Here is a 21,150-nt window from a genome sequence, read left to right as displayed (position 1 = left end):
GCCACGTGCAGTTGGGGGATGGGAGCCAGGGACCCTTCTAAGGCTCAAGAGGTTTCAGCCAAGAGGACAAAGTAAGGAAAAGCCCAGCAGAGGGAAAAGAAACAGCATGAGAAAGACAGGAGGGTCTAGGCCCCACTTACTGTGAAGCTGTCTGTATTCTGAGCAGAAGAGGAAAGCAGGGGAAAGAAAGGCAGGAAGAAAAAGCAGAGAGGAGGGAGTTATACAGATCTTCGTGGGCTGGAACTAGGCCATGCTGGGGCTCCCCCAAGCTCCTCTCTCCTGTGGTCCCCTCCTACACGCCTGAGGGCCTGAGCCCCTGCTTACGGAGCCAGAGGCATCCGATCTCCCCTGACCTGACCCCCGGGCGGCCAGCCCTGACCCATGGACCCATGGTCGGAGGTGCTTACTCTCAGCTCCACCCACTTATCCAAAAGCCTCCTGTCGCTGAACTCGCACAGCAACCCTGAGGACGTGATGCAGAAGGTGCTGTCAGCCTTCTTCCCTCGGCCACAGGCCACGTCGGTGAACAGGTTGTTGCGCAGCTCCCCCAGCAGCCCTGAGCGACCCAGCAGAGGCACAGTGGCATTCACCTGTGGAGACACAGCACTCTTGCCGCCCATCCACCCTGGAGCCTGTCCTGACACATGAGGCCCTGAGGGGAGGTAGGAAAAGGAGCAAGCCCCCCCCCCCCCCACCGGCTTGCTCTTTGAGACGCTCCCTCAGCCCAGATAGCATCTGGCTCACCCAGAACTTCTGTACCGCTGCTGAGTGAGTGGAGGGGGGCCCATGTGGAACAGGGTCTCCTGGGGAGGGCCGAGCAGGCTCTGGCCCTGGGGCTACTTCTGGCTGCATCGGCTCACCTTTGAGGTCTTACTGTCATCGAGGTACCAGAATTTGATGTGCCGGTTGCCTGCAGTGACGAAGTAGCTGCAATCTTCCGAGAAGGACACTGCTGTCACCCGACTGGACACCTTGTTGGAGGCCACCACAATGTTTTTCTGGAGGGAAAGCCAGAGGAAGAATCTAAATTCTGCCCCGTGGGGCTAAGGAGGAGGTTCAGAGGACAGCGGAAGGGTTGGATAGGCTGTGTACTTTTAAAAATGTTCCTTTCCAAGATTTTTTGGTCAGAAAAAGAAGGGAGAGAGAAGAATTTCTTTCCTTGGGAGGCCCCCCCCCAGAGACATAAAACTAGCCCCTTTTTACCAGCACACTTGGCTACACAGTTGCTTTTCTGTGCTTCAGGCTCTTTTCTAGAACAAGACTGAGATCAGCGGGGGGGTGGGGGGGGCTCCCATCAGCTGTGTCCTGGCTCCCCAACTGGCCCGTGACCGCCCACCATGAGACTGTCAGGCCAGCCCAGCCAGTCCACTCACCTTCCAGGCCCAGACGTTGACAATCATGTCATGCTGGTAGCCCACGGAGACGATGTACTTGGCGCTGGGGGAGAAGGCCACACAAGCCACCCCGTACTTATGCTCCTGCAACTCCGCCACCTGGCTCTGCTCGGCCACGTCCCAGACACGTACGGCAGGCATGTGCCCACTCTGCAGGGCAACAAGAACCGGAAGTGAGGGCCGAGGCATGCAGCTTCCCTGAGCCTTTCAGAGTGGGGGCCCCTGCCTCCCCAACAACTACGTACAATGTCTCTAATGACCCTTGGCCGAGAGTCAGGAGCAGAGTGCTGTATGGGGCCAAGGGTAAAAACCAAAACAAAAAAACATGATCTCTATCTCAGGACCATAATGATTATCCAGGAGAAGACGACCCCAGATTTTGTTCCACATCTCTGTATCCGTGTGTGCACCTGTGTGTTTGCTCGAAATTCCTCGAGTGATTCTGATGGGCCTGCAGGGTCGAGAACTGCTCCCACTCAGGCCTATTGGGGCTCCCCAGGGGGCCTCCCGGCAAACCTGAGAAAGAGGCATTCCCCATGTGCCCAGCAGGGGGCCTCCGGGGACCAGGAACATTTTAAGACTGTGGATTTAAAGCCTGCTTCCCAAATGGGCAGAATCAACCAGTGGGAACTTGTAAGAAATGCAGATTTTGGGGTCCCATCTCAGACCTATAGAATCAGAAATCCTAGGAGGCCTGGCCATGTGTGCTTCACCCCGCAATCCAGGCAATTCTAGAGCTCACTAAAGCTTAAGAACTATTGTTTTCTCAGGTAGAGCAAAAACTAGGCTTTAGCATCTATTCAGGAAGCCAGAGAGGCAGCAGCCCTCACCAGGCCTAGAACTGGAGCCCTCTGCTGAGGCTAGGCCAGTCCCCCCACCCCCAGAGGACTGCAGCCCCCTTCTCTCACTCACCTCTCCGGTGACCAAGTACTTGCCATCGGGAGAGAAGGCGAGCGCGGTGATGGTTTTCCTGCAGGGCAAAAGGGGGCCTCAGAGGGGCACTGACTGCCTGGCTTAAGCCCAGCTCCCACAGAGTCCCCTCAAAAGGCAAGACCAGCAGACGCCAAACTCCGTGCGTCATTTTGCTCTCTGGGCCTGGGGCCCGAGCAGGCCCCAGACCGCAGAGCCACAACGCCCCAGGCAGTGCCTTTCTCACAGCTCCCCGGAAAAGGAGGTCCTCCCCGAGGCACAGACCCATTTACCTGGAACTGTTGAGGATGTGGTGCTGTTTGTGTTTCCGGGGATTGAACAGCACGACCACACACCTGGGGAGATGAGTGAGACGAGAGACTTAGCCCCAGACCACAGCTCCCCCAGGAGCATCCAGGCCACCTGGAAATTCCGGTCACTCAGCACTGAGAGCTGCGTAGAGAGAGTGCAGAGGGACCCTCTGCTTGCCACCGAGGGCAACTGACAGCTTTTTGGCAACCCACTTTTCTGACTTCCCTTTCCCACCCACCAGGACCTATCTCTGCAGCCCCGTGAGCACGAAGGCTCCCTGGAAGGCTATCCTGCCAGGTCCCTAAGCACCAGCAACATCTCTGGTCATACCCACAAAGGGCAGCGAGGGCTCAGGCCTCCCCACAGCCCTTGCCCAGAGCCCAGGAAAAGGTGCAGGAAGGAAGAGTCCATGTGATTTGATAAAGGTTGGCCACAGGTGTGCAGCCCAATTCACAGGCTTGGAGCCACATGTCTGACAAGTGTTTGTGCTCCAAGGAGGGGTGAGGCCTCTCCTGGGTGTGCCCACGTGTGTACCTGGCAGGAGCCCACCCCACACCCTCTGTGCCTCAGATGAGGCAGGGGGTGGGAGGCAGGAGGCTAAAGGTTCAGGGATGCTCAGTGAGACTAGAATCTCAGTGAGACTCAGGCAGAGAGAGCCCAAGAGGGCCTGGGGAGGCCTGTTCAGTGTCTTGGATCTCCTGGGCCCTGCCCTGAGAATCCCTGGCCCCAGCAAGCCCAAGAAGGGTCCTTCAGACTGCCAGAAGACAATCAGAGGAGAGAAGGGTGGGAGGACCCTCTCCGACCAGGCAGCATGGGTTGACAGGATCAGGCTCAAACCGACTTTCCAGAGGCAGTTACAGGAGGAGGCCAGGCAGTAGGAATCAAGGCAGGAAGCCCAAAGCTGTGGCTGGGCAGTGTTCTCCCATTGGCTCAATGGCTGTCAGCAGGCCTGGGCCCATCGCCCCTTCTGCCTCATTTCATTAGTACTGTAGGTAGCTGACAGGAGCAAGCGTGGGGCCTGCTACGCCAGGTCAGGGGATGGGCACAGAATGAGCAGAGAGTGGCATCCCCAGACCAGCCTTGTTTAATGGGAAGCCCAGTGCCTGCTAGAGCTTGAAGCAAAGGCAAGTACAGCTGCTGATGAGCGCTTAGCTCCACGGAACATTTTGATACGCACATTCCACAGGTATCTCTGGGGACCCAGGCATCTCTGAGGCACACTAGGTATGCCCACAACTGCCAGGCTGAGCAACAAACAGCCTTGGAATTCCTGAGTCACATCTCCTCCTCTAAGCCCTCCCCAGATCTGCCCTCAGTTTCCTCTCTCCTTCACTCTCCGTCTGCTCATCTTTCCTTGTTCCCCTTCCTCATCTCCCTTCTCACACCAACTTCTAGTCTCCTGCTTCCCTTACACATACGACAAAAGTTAGATGGCCTTGGGAACCCCGTGCCCCATCATTCTCCTTCCCTGTTCCCAAACACCACACACACACACATACACACACCCCCATGCACGCTTCCCCAGTTTCTGTTAGGGGCAGTCCGGGGTACAGGGAGCCTAATTCCTCCAAACAGACAGACTCAAAGAACCTTAGAGCTGGAAGGAAGGATGGAAGGAATTAAATGCAGTGTGCTAGGTGACTTTAAAATCATTGAGTCCAACCCTCCAGAACTTTGAGATGAGGAGGCCTAGGCTCAGAAAGGTCCCAGAAAGAATACAGCCAGGACTCCCAGGCCTCCTGCTTCCAGTGTACTTTACATCAAACATATATCCATGTCTGATCTGATCATAACACTCCTGGAAGATGAGCCCTGGGGCTTCTAAAACCAAACTCCTTCAAGTACCCATGAAGGCTCTGGGTTGTATGACCCCAACCCACCCTCCAGCTTCACCCTGAACCATGCTCCAACGTCATTCTTTCACTCTTTTTAATCTCCCTTGCTCCTTTGCAGAACTATTTCCCTTATCTAGAACATTCTTCTCTCCCTTTTCCAATTAGTTCATCTTTAGTCCCCTTTCAGATCTCAGCTCAAATGGTCTCAGTAGATGCTCTCATAGCAAGCATGGCATATCAATCTTGTAACATTTATCAGAGCTGTAATTTCCATTATTTTTGAAGGCCTTCCCACCAAACTGTGCCTTTCACGAGAACCGTCTCCTGGGCCCAGGAGAGGCTGGCCCACTGCAGTTGTTCAAGAAGGATGTGAATGGGATAGTGCCTCCCTTAGTCCACTAGCTTGGTCCTGTGCGGCATCAGTAGGCCCAGCCCTCCCTGCTCCACGCCCCACCTGTCTTCTACGGACGGAGGGACTGAGGACATCTGGATTCTCAGAGGTAGAGTTGGGGCGGTCAGGATGCTGTGGGCTTTGGAGGCAGAGACCAGGGTCTGAGCCCTTGTTCCCCACGAACAACTCTACGACCCTGATAAGGTACAAGCATATCAACTTCTCTGTAATAAAGGATGGACACTCAGATCTAGCTCACAGGGCTTCTATGAAGATTAAATGATTTTTTTCTGACAGATAGTAGGAGCCAAACAAATGGCAATTCTTAAATTACTACTCTTTAAGCACGGAAAGGAAGCTGCAAGGGGGCTCCTGGCGGTGGGCAACGAGGTGTTAAGGGACTGTGTCAGGTTCTTCCTCTGAAAGAATGGAGGGAAGTCCTGTTAGGATCTCAGCAATGGTAAAAACTTCAAAGGAGGCTTTATTTTTTTGTTCTCGGAAGGCAGCCAGGAAAGGAGAGTTTGATTAAGCTTGGGGAAAGAAAATAGCCACATCTCCATTCACTGAAGGCATGACAAGATTGGAAGGTGGCAAGAAAGGGATGGGGGAAATGCGGAGAGAGAAGCCCCCTCAAATGTCTAGAACAGCAGTGCAGAGGCATGGAAGGAAACAGAAGTGCCATCTCCTGGCTAAGTTAGAAAGAACCACACAAGAGTTTCAGTGCACCGTGAACATGAAGGCTTCCAGTTCCTTCAGTAAGACGTCCTCAGCTCTGCACGCAGTGGGGTTCAGTAACAAGAGTTACCAAAGTAAGCACTTTCTAGGTAGCAGGCACTCTGCTAAGCAGCCTTCATGTCTGGTTTTAGCTAATCCTTACAGCAACCTTGTGACTCTTAGTACAATTATCCCCACTTCAGAGACGGAGAACCAAGATCATAGAACGAAGAACCAAGAGCAGCAAGGTAACTGGGTCAAAGCTACTCAGCTAAAGCCACAGAGAGAGTCAGGATTCCAGAAACAGTGCTCTCAGGGATCTGGAGTGGAGTGAATTGAGGAAAGTGAAGTTGGAGATGAGAGACATGAAATGCAGCTGACCTAACGTGTGCAGGGTGCCTGGCTGGGGAGCCTTTGAGAAGAAGGGAAAGCTGACTGGAGCACTTTGAGGGGAAAAGGATTTGGGCCACAAGATTTTTGGAAATCAGGACAGGGCAGATGAAAACTATAGCAGTTACAGTTACGAGTTCATAAATTTAGATACTTAGATTTTAATACTTTAGTCAGGGGCACCTGGGTGGCTCAGTGGGTTAAAGCCTCTGCCTTCCGCTCGGGTCATAATCCCAAGGTCTTGTGATCAAGCCCCACATCAGGCTCTCTGCTCAGCAGGAAGCCTGCTTCCTCCCCCCACCTGCATCTCTGCTTACTTGTGATCTCTGTCAAATAAATAAATAAAATCTTAAAAAATATATATACTTTAGTCAGTGTGGGGGGAAAAAATCACACACACACAAACACACACCTGCTTTCCACCATGTTTTCTAATTTTCTTGGTATCTGGGTCGATCTGCTGAGAAGGCCCGTCTCTGCAGGCTCATCTCTCCAGCAGTGACCTCCAGTGTGAGCGGTTACAGGTTACCCGGCTTTCTCATCAGCTCCACAAAAACCATGGCAAAGGGCTTCGGCTGAGAGCTGCTCTGACTCAACCTGACCCCACACATATTCCAGTCGGCCGCACTCCAAATCCAGGAAAAGTAGGTGATGAGGAGACTCTATGATATGCTTTTGAGTTTTCCTTTAAGCCCGTCATCCCAAAGCAGCATTGTGACTTTCCAAGGACGGTGCATCAGGCTGCTTAAAACACTGTCCAGGGACACCTGGGTGGCTCAGTGGGTTAGGCCTCTGCTCATGATCCTGGGGTCCTGGGATTGAGCCCTGTGTTGGGCTCTCTGCTCTGCAGGGAGCCTGCTTCCCCTCCCCCTCTGCCTGCCTCCCTGCCTACTTGTGATCTCTCTCTCTGTCAAATAAATAAATAAAATCTTTAAAAAACAAACAAACAAACAAACACTGTCCAAATCACCCCATACTCACTCTGAGTCTTGCTAGACCACAGCACCTTGTTTCCTCCTCCTGATAAGTACAGCTCCATGGGGGAAGGAGGAAGGAGAGCAGTGTGTGTATATAAAAATACAGCACAGATAGAGAGGGAGATGACCAGCTGTGAGGCAACCCTTCCCTTCTCCCACACTGTTTCCCCCCCACCCCCCAGCATAGCCTGGAAAGTTCTCAGGCATGGCATAGAGGAGTTACACAAAGAGAAATGTGCAAAGGAGAGGAACACACAGAGATAGACCCCTAAGCTGAAATTTTTACTTTTAATTATTCAGATCTGGAAACCTCCCAATAGAGAGGAAGAGGAAGAAAGAGACCAACCCCTGGTCACAGCTCCACTGGGGAGAGTAGTGCAGGTGCCAAAGGGAGGGTAGAACTTGGCACAGATATCCAAGGTTCCCACTGTGCCCCGCTGGCTGAGGTCCTCGCAAGAGAAGAGAGCTCAACAACACTGATGTGAGAGCCACATCCGTCTTCTGTGACCCTGAGCAAGCTCCCCAGTCTACAGGGAGTGGAGGGTGGGGTGCAGCCTGCATCAGCCTTTGGCCCTCCGCCTTGGCCTCCCGGGCCCTTGACCTCGCCCAGGACAGCAGGCAGGCATCTGCACGTGTGCCCTTACAGCACTGCTGGCCGCAAACCACCACAATGGCTAGGCTGGTCGAAACGGCTGAGTCCCATAATTCAGAACCCCAGGCTGTGGGTGCAGGGAGACAGTGAGGTCTCTGTCCCCCGGGGCCTCGGCCTGGGAGTCACGTGGTGGAACACCAGCACCAGGTGGTGGGCCCACTGCCCAGGAGCTCCTCTGAACCAGGAAGGGCCAAGCCCTCAACATGCCCCTTCCCTGGACAGGTCCAGGCTTGCCGCCATCACCAAGAGCCTGGCATTCTCACAGGATCTGCCTCCTACCACTCTCCATCCCCCAGAAGGCAGAAACAAAAGAAGCGTGGGATGAGCAATGACACAGCAGCACAAACAGGGAGCAGGACACAGAAGGTTCAAGCGGAGACCCTGTGACTTAGCCGTTCTCCTTTCAGACCAGGTGAAAACAGAAGGTGACTCACACGGGACAAGAGGTCCTTCAAGCCTTGCTCACATGTCACCCTCCAGCACGATTTGACATTACAACCCCATGCCCTACCCCCATTCCCTATTCCCTTTCACTGTTTATTGCTTATACTTTTCCTAAAGCACACATTTTATATTCTGTGAAGTTCACTTTGGGGGAGGGAGGAGATCTGCCAGCCCTGTGCAGGTGGTACTTGTATCCGTTTTGTTTACATCTCCAGGGCCTAGAAGAGAGGCCCTCACTCAATAAATATCTGTGATGGAGGGAATAATTGACTAAGTCACTAACCACCAGATCTCAAAGCCAAGGACCCCCTGATGAGCAGAACTGAGAACTAGGGCCCTAGGGCAGGTATGTGTTCTCCCCTACCTCAGGCTTTTCAGACTCATGGTCACCTGAGGGCAGTGTGATGATGGAAGGAACAAGAAAACTGGGGCAAGGCAGACCTGTGTGCTAGCATACTGTGTGATCTTGGGCGCATTCCTTAACTTCTCTGCATCTCAGTTGTAAAACTGTAAAACAGGAAGAGTAATGTCTACCTCACAGAACTGTGGCAGGGACTGAAGAAGACAGTGTGCACAGTGACCAGCACAGTGCTCCTGGCCATTTTCTTGAAGGGGACTCTGGCCCACCACTAACAAGGACAGCGAAATCCAGGGGATCAGCAGTTAACTACGGGAGCCCCCACTGTGGCATCCCAGACACGACTTGTTGGACACTAATGACTCATCAGGATCCTCACCCAGGTGTGGAATTATAAACCATCCCTCTGGATTCACTCCCAAAAGGGAACCATGTAGCTTTAATTATTCTAAGAGACAATGAGTCTAAGATGTTTCCGAAGGCATCCTTGTCTGCCGTCCTCTTTAAATGCCTGCCATCTGGGACCTTCCAAATAAGTGATCCTTTGAGGCCAGGTCACGGGCCCTACTGGCATCTCTGTTTCTGGGGCATTTTATGAGTCCCTCTTCAAAAACAGGAGAGAATGGGGCACCTGGGTGGCTCTGATGGTTAAGCATCTGCCTTTGACTTGGGTCATGATCCTGGGGTCCTAAGATGGAGGCCTGCATCGGGATCCTGGTGGCAGGAAGCCTGCTTTCTCTCTCCCACTCCCCCTGCTTATGTTCCCTTTCTCGCTCCCTTTCTCGTTCCCTTTCTCGCTGTCTCTGTCAAATAAATAAAATCTTAAAACAAATAAACAAACAAAAAACAGGAGAGAAGACAGAGTACCATGGGTATCAGTGGAGAGCTGGGCAGCACTTCTCTCTGCCCAGAGGACTCTAAGCACGGTCCCTTCTAGAACAAGATGGGAATCTCTGTGGACTCTAAGACTTACAGGCCCCGCCAAAATGCAATGTCTGGGCCCCCGTCCTCCCACGCATTATACTGTAGCCACCACGGCCACCATTCAGCCCCTCAAACAGATACCCAGTTCCTCTTCTCCCTGGCACTTTGGTCCCTGCGGCTTCTGCCACGCGGACCACTGGGAAGTCAGATCCTCACAAGTTCGTTCCTCCTGGTCATTCACACGTTAGCTGAACGTGACCTCCCCCTGAGTCTTAAACACCCACTCCTAAAGCAGCCCCCTCCCCAACCCCAGCCTCTCCAACTGGCCACTTACCCTCCTCTCCGTCACTTGGTTTTACTTTCTCAGAACACTTCCCATCTCTGATGTCATCTTGCTCATTTATGGCCTTACACGCTTATGGCATGCCTGCCCTTCCTGAATCTAAACCCCACAAAGCACAGCCATGCTTCCTGCCCTGCTGCCGTACACCCTGTGCCAGGAACAGTGCCTGGCCCAGAGCAGCTTTCGACAATAGCTGCTGACCAAAAATGAATGAAGGCATCTAGGACCAAGCCACCTGAGGAAGAGCTAAGGCGACTCAGGGTCAGATGTGAGGCCCACAGAGCGACCAGAAGACAGACCCCAAGGGGACCAAGGCTTGTGAGAACCCCTTCACACGACTCCCATCCACCAGGGCACGAAGCCCAGGTGTCCTCTCTCAGGCCCACCCAGTGTCTCCACAGTCCCATGCACTCCCTGGCAAACCGCCACACAGGGCTTGCCCATAGATAGAAGCTAATTCCATGCGCCCTTAGCTCAGATGTCATTAGAACACTGTTCAGGTCGAGAGACTGTGGTTTCATACTGATGAAGTCCCAGAACCTAAGTCAGGTTCGGTGGGGTGAGGAGGTTCGGAGCCGACGACTAAAGAAAGAATTCTTAAGACGTCGTTGGTGCAAAAGGTGATTTATTAAAGCACGGGGACAGGGCCCGTGGGCAGGCAGAGATGCGGCTGCCCCAGGTTGTGAGGAGTGGCTGGTTATATACACAGGAGTTGGGTAGGTGAGGACTAAGGGGTGTTCAGAAGGGCTACTGGGGCAAAGAATACTATCAGGATATTGAAGGCTTAGTTGCTATCAAGTAAAGACAATTGAGAGTCTCCTGGTGGAATGTTACATTCCTGCTATCAAGCATCCTTGTTAATGAGATTTAGGTTTAGAAGAAATTTAACTTTATTTACTTTTCCTTCTACTTCCACCTCCTTCAGTTTTTTATGGAGGGGAGGGTGACATTAGGGCTTGAGGAACTGAGTTCTGTGTCTTTGGAAATTGGGCTATTGATAAGGTAACTTCTTTGTTGTAATCTCAAGGACATTTGCAAACCAAGGGAGACTCCTGTCTTGCAGGATTGTGATCTCAGCAAGTTAACTATTTATCATTTTATGGCAGTCAGGGGTGCCTGAGGAATGCTACACCTATGGAGGGGAGCGGATGAAAGGGGGAGGGGTGCAAGGCGCCAGCTCTTGCTTTGTCCTCAGCCAGCCTCCTGCTCCCTCATCAATACCTTGCCCAGTGCTTTGGAACTGGGAGAACCTCAGTGTGACTTCCAGGATGGGCTGAGTGAACGGTAAGGCCTTCTCAGGAAATCTGGGTTTGCCTTTCTCCTCCCTAGCCGAGGCAACGAAGAGGTCTTCTCCAGGCTGCTGGAGAGGGCTCCTCTCACTCCAGTGAGGGCTCTGCCCAGAGCATTCCCCCCAGCCCAGGCCCCAGACTGAGGCACTGGGGGTCAAGAGAAGCTCACTCTCAGAATTGACGGGCCCCACCATGGCACTGGGGGCCATGCTGGGCTCTGCAGCACCTGAGCCCTCTACCAAGCCAACCACAGGAGGGGCCCAAGTCAATTATGGATGTGCAACTAAACTGAGTCCCTCCAAGAGGCTATCTGGGGACCACCTGGCCTCCTGGAGTGGGGGGACTCTAAGTGTGACAGGTGAGGGGTAGGCTTTTCTGCGGAGAGAACAGCAAAGGGGGAGCTCTGGAGAAGAGATGCAGGAGCCACTAAAACTGAGGGGTCTCTGCAGAGACGTCACCCACCTCTGCCTGACACACAATCCCCCCAACCCCCACTACCCCACCCTCTTGGAGCGGTTTCATTTCCTTTCAAAAAACTTTGTTTTGGTTTGATATTTGCCTCTAGGCCTCCAGGAGACTTTTCTGAGCTTTGTTTTTCTTCTTGTTTCTAGGATACCTGAGCCACTCCTAGAGCAACAAGCACAGTAGGAACTAGAGAGTGGGGGTGGGGTTAGGATCCCCAGATAGGAAAAGAAGAAGAGAAGGGAGGGAAAGAGACTCCTTGGCTCACAGAGATTTTGGGGGCCCCCAGACACCTCAGAAGCACAATAGGGACCTCCAGCACAGAACAAAACGAAAAATACTCAGAAAAAAGGGGCATTTGCAAAGAGAGGACTTGGAAGTCCTAGGAAATCAAAAGGTCAAGGAATAGATCATGTCACCGCCCAGGGCTCACCCAAGCCAAGCACCCTGAGGGAACCTACTAGATACAAAGCTTCCATATTCCATCTGGAAGGCTACTGACTCCCAGACACATGTGCCAGCATGGGCCCTGGTCACACACAGAATCACACATCCTTTAGCACCAGGCCTGGGGTCAGGAGTGTGGGGGGAAGAGGTAGGGAGCACAGCTCTACAATCCCGAGGGCAGGCACACTGGGCTCAGCACAGACCAAGCAGCTGCCCAGGTCTTTCCTGCCCATCTCAAATCCAGCCCCGGCCCAAACTCCAACAAGAAGGAACCCAGCTTTCCCAGGCAGAGGCAGGCACGAGTGGAATTCCCCTGAGGCCGGCTGCACAGGGTACCCAGCAACAGAGGTCATTCATCAGCTTGCTTCTGTAAGGGGAGAAGGAGGCCAGCCCAGCCTCCGCAGAGGAAAGCTGGCGCAGCTCTCACAGTACCCCCACCATAGACATCAGATGCCAAAGGGAAGATCAGGAGAGGCACTGGCCCCAGAACCCAGACCCAGAAGTTTCCCTGGCATAGACTGAGATGCCCAGAAATTGGGCTCTTCTCAATCGTGTGGCAGGTAGGCAGCTACTCGAGATCCAGCTTTTAAAAAAATAAGCAGGAAGTCAGGTCTTCCCCGAGCCCACACCATTTTGAGATCGAGAGCTTTATAGCCAGACTACTAGGGTTGAAATGCCAGTGTAGACACCCACCAGCTGTGTGACCTGGAGCAAGCTGCTTAACCTCTCTTTATCTTAGCTTCTGCTCTAAATGGGATAGTAGTAGTACCAACCTCACTACCCAGGGTTGCTCTGGGTAGTAAATGAAATCATTCCTTACAAAGTGCTTAGCAAAGGGCCTGGCACAAAACAAGTTGTTGACAAAGGCAGATTTTGGATGGGATGATCAAACTAAGAGAAATCATATACTTGTATAAAAGCTACAAGAGTCGCTGTGGAACTCACACTGGGAAAGTGGGCACTCCTGAGCTGACAGTGGGGGAGGACAAGTGGAGCATGGTGGCCTTCCCATTTCTGGGCTCCCGTGCCCAGCAGCAAGGTACGGAGGTTGACAGAGAGAACCAGAAACAGCAAGGGCACCAAGCCTCCCGAGGAAACACTTTTGCAAGAGCCTAAAGAAACTGTGGCTGAGGGGTTTCTCATCTGCAGGAGCAGAGGAGTGAAAAGGCAGCAAGGGACAGAGGAACACCGGCCCCAGAAACCCTGCTTTTCTTCCACGGCACTGACATCTCTCCAAGTGAGGAGAGTAGGCAAATGTTCAAAGCAGTATTTTTCTTTCTTTCTTTTCTTTTTTTTTTTTTAAAGATTTTATTTATATATTTGTCTGATGGAGAGAGAGTGAAGGTACGAGCAGCGGGGAAGGGCAGAGGCAATGGGAGAAGCAGACCCCTCCGAGTAGGGAGCCTGATGTGGGACTGGATCCCAGGACCCTGGGCTCATGTCCTGAACTGAAGGTAGATGCTTAACCAACTGAGCCACCCAGGCACCTGGTATTTTTCCTAAAAGTAGCTGGAAAGTGGAAACAACCCAAAAGCCCATCAACTGATGATTAGAGGAAGTATGGGACATCCACATAATGGAATATTTTCCGGCCATAAAAAGAAACAAAGTACTGATACCCAACATGACATGTATGAACATTAAAAACACGATGCTCAGGGGGAAAAGCCTCACAAAAGGCCAGATATTCTACTTAAATGGAATGACTCCACTTACAGGAAATGTCCAGAACAGATAAATCTATAGAGACAGGAAGTGCGTTAGTGGTTACCTGGGGCTGGGGGTCTTGGGGTTGGGGGAGAATGGGGACTAACTGCTAATGGGTATGGGGCTTCTCTTTCGGAGTGACGAAAATGTTTGAAGATGAACTGTGGTGATGGTGGCACCAAACACAGAGTTGTACATTTTAAATGGGCAAACTGTGTGGTACATGAGAAAGTGACTAGAAGGTAGATATTAAAGATGGTGATGGGGGGCACGTGGGTGGCTCAGTGGGTTAAAGCCTCTGCCTTCGGCTTGGGTCATGATCCCAGGGTCCTGGGCTCGAGCCCCGCAGCAGGCTCTCTGCTCAGCGGGGAGCCTGCTTCCTCCTCTCTCTCTCCCTACCTCTCTGCCTACTTGTAGATCTCTATCTGTCAAATAAACAAAATCTTAAAAAAAAAAAAAAAAGATGGTGATGGGAACTGTGTGTAATATCAAGTGTGACTCTCTATGTACTGGGCAGATGGCAACAAGGACAACATTCCACAAAGAGCCTTGACCTGGCCCTGTTATCTCCTTTACAGAAAAGGTACCAAAACATTCACCTGGACAGATCTCCCGGAGAAAACCAAAAAACCCTTGCCCACCCCAACTGGTTTAGCATGGTTAAAAACTCCCATGCAGTAAGCCTTCTTCCAATGTACTTACCCTGCCGGGTAGGCAACTAAACCCGATCGAGGGTCACAGGCAAGTCCTCTGCCTCCAGACACTGTTATTCCAAGTACCTTCTCCAAGGTCACCTGTCAGAGCAAGACAGAGAAGTGACATATGGAACGGGGTTGGGAAGGAGGTGCTGAAGGTACACACGGTCACCTAGCAAACACTGACTACTTTCTTCAGAATAGGGCTACTGACTTCTCCAGGGTCTGTCCAGGCCACATGTCCCTTGGTCACATGGGGGAAAAGCCAGTGTGCGTCGCAGGGTTTTAACAGGGCTCAATCTGTGGGGACCCTGGGAAAGAAAATGAAGAATTAAAGCTCAGCTCATAGCCACAGGGGAAAAAGCATTCCCCCAGATCGAGAGAAGTCTCTGTTTACAAGATAAAGCCTACGGTCCCCAGACTGGACTCTTGGGTCTCTGAGAGTCAGGAGAAGTCACTGATCTTCGTGCCTTGGCAGGCATGAAAGAAAGGCTGCTCTGATCTACCAAGAGTCAGAGGAATGTGAGGTACTAATTAGGTGACTCATAATATCTCTGATCTTTGCATCCCATCACGTTCCTCCACCAGAGAACTCTACCCACCTCAAACATCCACACCAGTTCATACAGACTATGAGCCTAGGAGACAGAAACATGACTTGATGCTGTGTTTTGCCAAGCACAGATGCTCAGAGTACTCTAATTATTATTATTAAGCCCCACTCCCACAGAGATGAAAGGGAAACATGTGTAAAGTGCTCAGAGATTCTGAGGACATGGCCATATGCGACATTCACCATCACTCTCACCAACAATATTGTTACCCAACACTGGACGCTCAGCCCTAGGGCGTACACTGAACTAACCTCAAATTAGCTCACTGGCTTTTCTGCTAGATGATCCCATGAGAGATTCAAAATGCCCTGGAACCTCTTCTCACTCCACCTCACTGTCAGAACATCTTGCTTGATAGAGGGCCGCCCTCTAGTACTGTCTGAACTCCCTGTACTGGCCCTGCTCAGAGATGTCCTTGGTCTCTCTGTTGGCTCAGAGAAAGAGGCATCTGAATGCGGAAAGGTCATGTAAATAGGCTACAGTGTACTCTGCTAAGAGCCTCGGAGGCCCTAGGAGGGTGATGTGAATCAGAAACACTTCAGGAGTATTCAAGTCTGTGGTCTACTCCTAGTCCAGGCCAGTGTCTAGAGGGGAAACCCAAACGGGATGCTTGGTGGCTCAGTGGGTTAAGCACTTGCCTTCAGCTCAGGTCATGATCCCAGGGTCCTGAGACTGAGTCCCGCATCACGCTCCCTGCTCAGGGAAGCCTCAAGAAGCCTGCTTCTCCCTCTGCCTGCCTCTCTCTCTGACAAATAAATAAATATATATATATTTTATTTTTAAAAAAATAGGGAAGGAAAACCGAGATTCAGTTAGGATGGTTAGGATCTCTCCTCTCTTACTGTTCCAGCTGGAGAATTCAAAGTCCTTCTAGAGGGCAGGTTTAAATTCTTATCTCCAAGGACCATTTTAGCTTGAATTAGGTTAGAAAGAAATGCCCTTTGGTGGCCAAAGACCAAAATAACCCCCCGGGACATGATAGTTAAAACCTATTCCTCCAGGAAGGCCCCCAAGAGTCTTCTGAGCTCCCTGGGGGATGTGGACCAGTAATTCCAACTTGTGTCTACTCACTGACAGAGGCAGGTTAGTCCCACAGCCAACCCACAGCCTTCTGACAAGTACCGGACTTGCCAGTAACCGTGGGGCCTACCTGAGCCACTAAGCCTAGTGTGGGATAAACTAACTGTACCTGTGTTTTTGAGAGTTTGCCCTAACTTATGCCTCCTTCCTCACTTTTTCTTCACTGCGTCATGCCGTGGCACCCAGTGAGCATGCTGAAAGGTCTGAGTACCAGGCACACTGGGTAGGGAGCACAAAACACCCCCGTGGAAGTCTGGGGAAAAGCTCAGCTCAATGCACCACTCCCCATCCTGGCACTGTGATCTCCAGCTATCGCAGAGGGAGGGCACTCGGGAACGTTCCTGCTGCACCAACTGCCTGCTGCAGACAGAACAGAAAGAGAGAGAAGAACCCAAGGCCAGCATCACCCACATAGATGGGAAAGGTCACAGAATCAGGGGCAGTGAGCTAAAAGGCTGCTCAAGTCCTATTCCTTTCCAGCGAATCATTTCAGGTAAATCCTTTGGATTCAAATTTGTATCAGTCCCTCACTTAATGCTATGGCTTTGGTCCCAAAGAATCAGACCAGTCTGCCTGTTCTCAGCTCTCCTTCCCTCTGCCAGTAGTCTGGGTAGGTGTTTTGGGGACAGATGATAGAGTTCCATAAAAGATTCATTCTCAAACTAGCTTGGACTTTTCAACAGCAAGCGAAAGCAGGAAGGAGATGTCAGTTACTCCTACCTTTAAGGCCAGTGTTCACCAAACGTTTTGGACCAAGACCCACAGTAAGCAAGACAGTTTATAAGTTTCTATCATGACCAGGTATATAGATCCATGTACATGTGTGCCTGTACACACACACCGAAATAAAAGTTTCACAAAACAATACTTCCCTGATCACATGTGATATACTTGATTTTCTATCACATTCTATTTCATTAAAAAAATGATACTGGTCACAGCCCAGGGTATTGATTTCATGGCCTACAAATGGGCTGGAAGTTCCAATTTGAGAAACTGCTGCAGACCACCTTTTCCTTGCTGGGCCTGGGTTCCGGGCTCCGATGTCTAGCAACTTTTGTGTTCCTTGGGCCCTTTCCTCCTAGGACTCTTGGCGGTGGGACAGACATCCGGGCTAGGAAACCCCATGGGCAGAAGTTTGCCTGGGCTCCAAACTTGGCTTATTTTCAAAGGATTTATGGGTTTGGGCTTTTTCTAACTTTCTGAACAACTATCCAAAGACAAAAAAAGGCAGTTTCCTTTGGCTCTGCGGAGTGGGAGGAGCAAGGGAAAAACATTCAGGGGCATCAGCTGGTTTTTATTTTATGTTCTAACTCAAACCAGCTTCCTGTTTGTAGGGAGGTTTTGGGCTGAATTCCACTTTCAAAGGATCTGAGAGAGTCCAAAGCTCCTGTGAGGCCTCCAACATCTAGGCTTATTTTGAAAGGGCCCAGCATGATGGAAATTATAAATGGACTCTCTCCCCATCATAACCTCCATATCCCCTCCTTCTGAAAAGGTGATACAGCTTCCATCTACCATAGAAAATGAATGCCCCCTGAAAACACACCGGCAGCTGAATACCCAAGTTCAAGCAGCGGGGTGCCTGAGCCAGCTTCCATGAGCTTAGGACAGCGGACAGTGCCCTTGTCTTCCCACCTCCTCATTGGGGGGCGGCACACTGGGAGCCCGAAATCACCACAGTGGGAGTACTTACACCATGGAAATCAGCAAATGCTACAAATCAGGGCTCTTTTTTTATCCCCAGGGAGAGCCTGTAAACATTCAGCAACACCCCACTGAGTTCAGGCTGCTGTTATCTCCCACTTGGACTATCATTCCCATGTGTTCTCCCTGCTTCCGACCTTGGCCCCTAGAGTATTCTTCTCAACATGACAGGCCACAGTGGGGTGGTTGTTGTTCTGTTTATTTTTTAAGATTTTATTTATTTGACAGGCAGAGAGAAAGTACAAGCAGGGGGAGCAGCAGGCAGAGAGAGAAGCAGGCCCCCGCTGAGCAGGGAGCCCGAGGTAGGGCTCAGTCCCAGGACCCTGGGCTCATGACCTGAGCCAAAGGCAGACGCTTGACTGAATGAGCCACCCAGGCACCACCAGAGTGAATTTTTTTTTTTTTTAAATATATATGAGATCATGTTATTACTCAGCTCAAAACCCTCCACAGGCTTCCCATCCTTCAGTTCAAATTCAAACACTTTACCCTGTTTACAAAGCCCTAAATCATCTGGCCTCTGGCTCCCTCTCTGACCTCATTTCCTCCACTCTCCGCCTCTTCCTCCACCTCAGCCACACTGGCTGCCTCAAGCACCTCAAGCAGATTCGAGCTTCAGGTCCTGCGTATACTCTTCCTTCAATTAAAATGCTCTTCCCTCAGCTGTTCACAGAGCTACTCCCCTCAGGTTTTTGCTCAAAGGTCTCCTCCTTAGAGAAGGCTTTCCAGACTCACTTCGTTGTTACCATTCTATACCTAACTTACCCTGTTTTATCTTTCTTCATAGCACTTCGATTCAGGTAGTGACCCTACACTGATTACATTTCCATCCACACACTTACTGTCCATCTTACTGCCCAGGTAAGGGTGAGCACAAAGGGAGCTTAATGGTACAGGGACCATTTTGTTTCTTAAGCTGAGAGTAGGCAGACAGTTGTTCATTCTATATCTTTACTGTATGTCTTAAATATTGCACAGTTATTGTTAAAGAAAAGATAATGGTCTAGGACGTGCCATGGGGCTCAGTACCTCATGAACAACATCCTTCTGGAATTCATACCTTTGGTTCTCTTTTCCCCTGTAAGCAATGGCTTTTGGATACTCACTGACCCAACAATGTTGGGGGAAAGGGTACAAAGAACTCAAGAATATGAGTTTCTGTTTGATTAGGTTTCTCACTTATGTGCTTCTAAGACTGCACGTTTTTATGATGCTCTGACACACCATTTTCAGTGGAAGCTTTCGACAATCACTATCCCTTCTCCTGACTGCTAAGCATGGCAGCAGATAATAAGAGAGCGCTCCCTCAGCCTGGGTCCCTGAGTAACTTTGATGAACAGAGCCCCTGTGCTGACCCATAGTGAATATGAGCATGAGCAAGAAATAAACTATCTGTTAAGTCAGGAAGATTTTGAGGTGATTTTGTTACCACAGCATGACATAACCTGGCAATTTTCATACTTTTTGGTCTCTTACACCCTTTGGTTTCTTTACACTCTTAGAAATTACCAAGGACACCAAAGAGCTTTTATTTGTATCAGCTTATTAGAAGTTACAATAGAAATAGTTTAAAATATTTGTTAATTCACTTTAAAATAATAATAAATCCATACCTGTTAATATTTTTATTAAGGATAACTCTATCTTCCAAAACAAAAAAAATTTCAGTGAGAAGAATAGCATTATTTAACATTTTTGCAAGTCTCTTCAATGTCCAGCTTCCCAGTAAACAGCTGGATTCTCCTATCAGCTCTCCATTCAATCTATTGTGATATGTCATGCTAGTTGAAGATGAAGAAAATCTGGCCCATTTGGATATGTAACTCACAGATGCCCTAAAAGGGGACCCAGGAATTCCCAGCCCATACTTTGAGAACCAAACACCTAACCTGTCCTGAATAAGATAGCATTTTTCCACATAAGGAAGCAAGCCCACCAGTGTGGTCTCAAGCATTGTTGAGGAAACTGAGGCAGGGAAGAGATCCTGTGAGAAAAGAGCTGTCCTGAAAGTCTGGGGTGGGGCCCAAGGTACTGAAAGGAAAGTAAGTCATAAACCCTCACTGCCTGCATGCCAATGAAACCTAGCCGAAAAGACAACCAATCCAGGTAACTGATTATGGCCAGTGACTTGGGACACAGCCACTATAGGCAGCTGGCACCCTGATACAGCCACACAGTTCTAGAACATCACTTCATGCACATGTGAAAACAGAAGAAGAGAGCACCCGCATCAGACTCTACAATGATCTCCTCCACATCCGAAAGCCCAGAAGCAGAGAAAATGCTCAAGGCGTGACCCAGCCTTTGCTTTGGCAGATGGGGAGTGTTGAGATGGAGGAAAGCCTACACCAGCCTGAGAGGGGGTATCATCTGTCCCCAGAAGCGAAGACACAGGAGGGCAGAAATTACTACAGACAAACTTCGAGGGAGGCCTTGAATAGCCACCCCTCCCAGCACACACTTGGCAGAGCAGTACCGTACCCTCCTGAGAGAAAGAAGGAAAGCAAAATCATCCCTCACCTTAATGAGATAAAGGGATAACTTCATAATAGCCTAATCCCAAGAGAGAAGGAAAGACTATAAAGCCAACTGTTTTGTTAAGTGCTCTTCTGGCTCTCATTAAAGGAGATGGAAAAAACAGGTGGCCAAAGGGCAATAGACAGGACAACTTGCTTATACTAGGTAGAATAATATTTTCCAAATGTGCAGATTGTAGCTTATTAATGGGACCTGAAATTGACTGATTTAGTGGGTAGTGAATAAATACAGCAGAACACAAAACAGATCTCACAGCATGTAGTGACAGTATGTATTGACCATGAAACTTCTGTTGGGAGGGGTGTATTCTGGGTTACAATATAAAATGTATCTCTTAATGTGGGTCACCCTCAAAGAAGTTTGAAAATCACCAGGATGTTATAGGAGATCCTAAGATGAAGAATACACAAACTCTACCCTCTATTCTCAAAATCCATTAGGGAGAAGTGCCTGGGTGCCTCAGTGGGTTAAAGCCTCAGCCTGAGCCTTCAGCTCAGGTCATGATCCAAGGGTCCTGGAATCTAGCCCCACATTGGGATCTCTGTTCAGCAGGGAGCCTGCTTCCCACTCTCTCTCTCTCTCTCTCTCTCTCTCTCTCTGCCTGCTGCTCTGCCTAGTTGTGATCTCTGTCTGTCAAATAAATAAATAAATAATCTTTTAAAAAATCCATCAGGGAAAATTCATGATATATTACAAAGCAACCCCCAGTATGTGATAAGCGTCATAAGAAAGATACAAAGTGCTCAAAGAGGAGGAAGAGAAATGATTTCTGAACAGGATCAGGAAAGGAAAACCAAAGAGGCTTTCTTGGAGGTCGAGATGGTATTTGACCTGGGCCTTGCCATAAGGATAGGATCTTAACAGGTAGAAATACAGAAAAAAGGAATTCTCAGTAGAAGCAGCTGCATGAACTAAAGCTTGGCAGAAGGAAATGACAGAGCAGGTGAGCAATGGTGAATGCAGACAGT

At 50.2% G+C, this 21,150-nt stretch overlaps 1 protein-coding gene across 3 annotated transcripts in view; it reads right to left on the bottom strand.

The window, feature by feature from the left end:
* Nucleotides 1-21,150, bottom strand: part of MAPKBP1 (mitogen-activated protein kinase binding protein 1) — a 53,489-nt gene that overhangs the window by 14,246 nt on the left and 18,093 nt on the right. The window contains exons 2-9 of one of the 3 annotated variants that reach the window (XM_059181250.1): nt 14,458-14,554; nt 14,251-14,342; nt 2,597-2,659; nt 2,307-2,364; nt 1,374-1,544; nt 861-998; nt 408-590; nt 141-158 (exon numbers count right to left, since the gene is read on the bottom strand). In XM_059181250.1, coding sequence (XP_059037233.1) covers nt 141-158; nt 408-590; nt 861-998; nt 1,374-1,535 — 501 coding nt within the window. In that variant the 5' untranslated portion in view covers nt 1,536-1,544; nt 2,307-2,364; nt 2,597-2,659; nt 14,251-14,342; nt 14,458-14,554. The remainder of the gene's footprint in view (nt 1-140; nt 159-407; nt 591-860; nt 999-1,373; nt 1,545-2,306; nt 2,365-2,596; nt 2,660-14,250; nt 14,343-14,457; nt 14,555-21,150) is intronic. The other 2 variants (XM_059181248.1, XM_059181249.1) reach the window with 2 other exon arrangements.

The sequence above is a fragment of the Mustela lutreola genome, chromosome 7, assembly GCF_030435805.1.
Source record: "Mustela lutreola isolate mMusLut2 chromosome 7, mMusLut2.pri, whole genome shotgun sequence".
In the NCBI taxonomy this organism is placed as follows: Eukaryota; Metazoa; Chordata; class Mammalia; order Carnivora; family Mustelidae; genus Mustela; species Mustela lutreola.
This window is presented reverse-complemented; position numbering and strand designations above follow the sequence as displayed.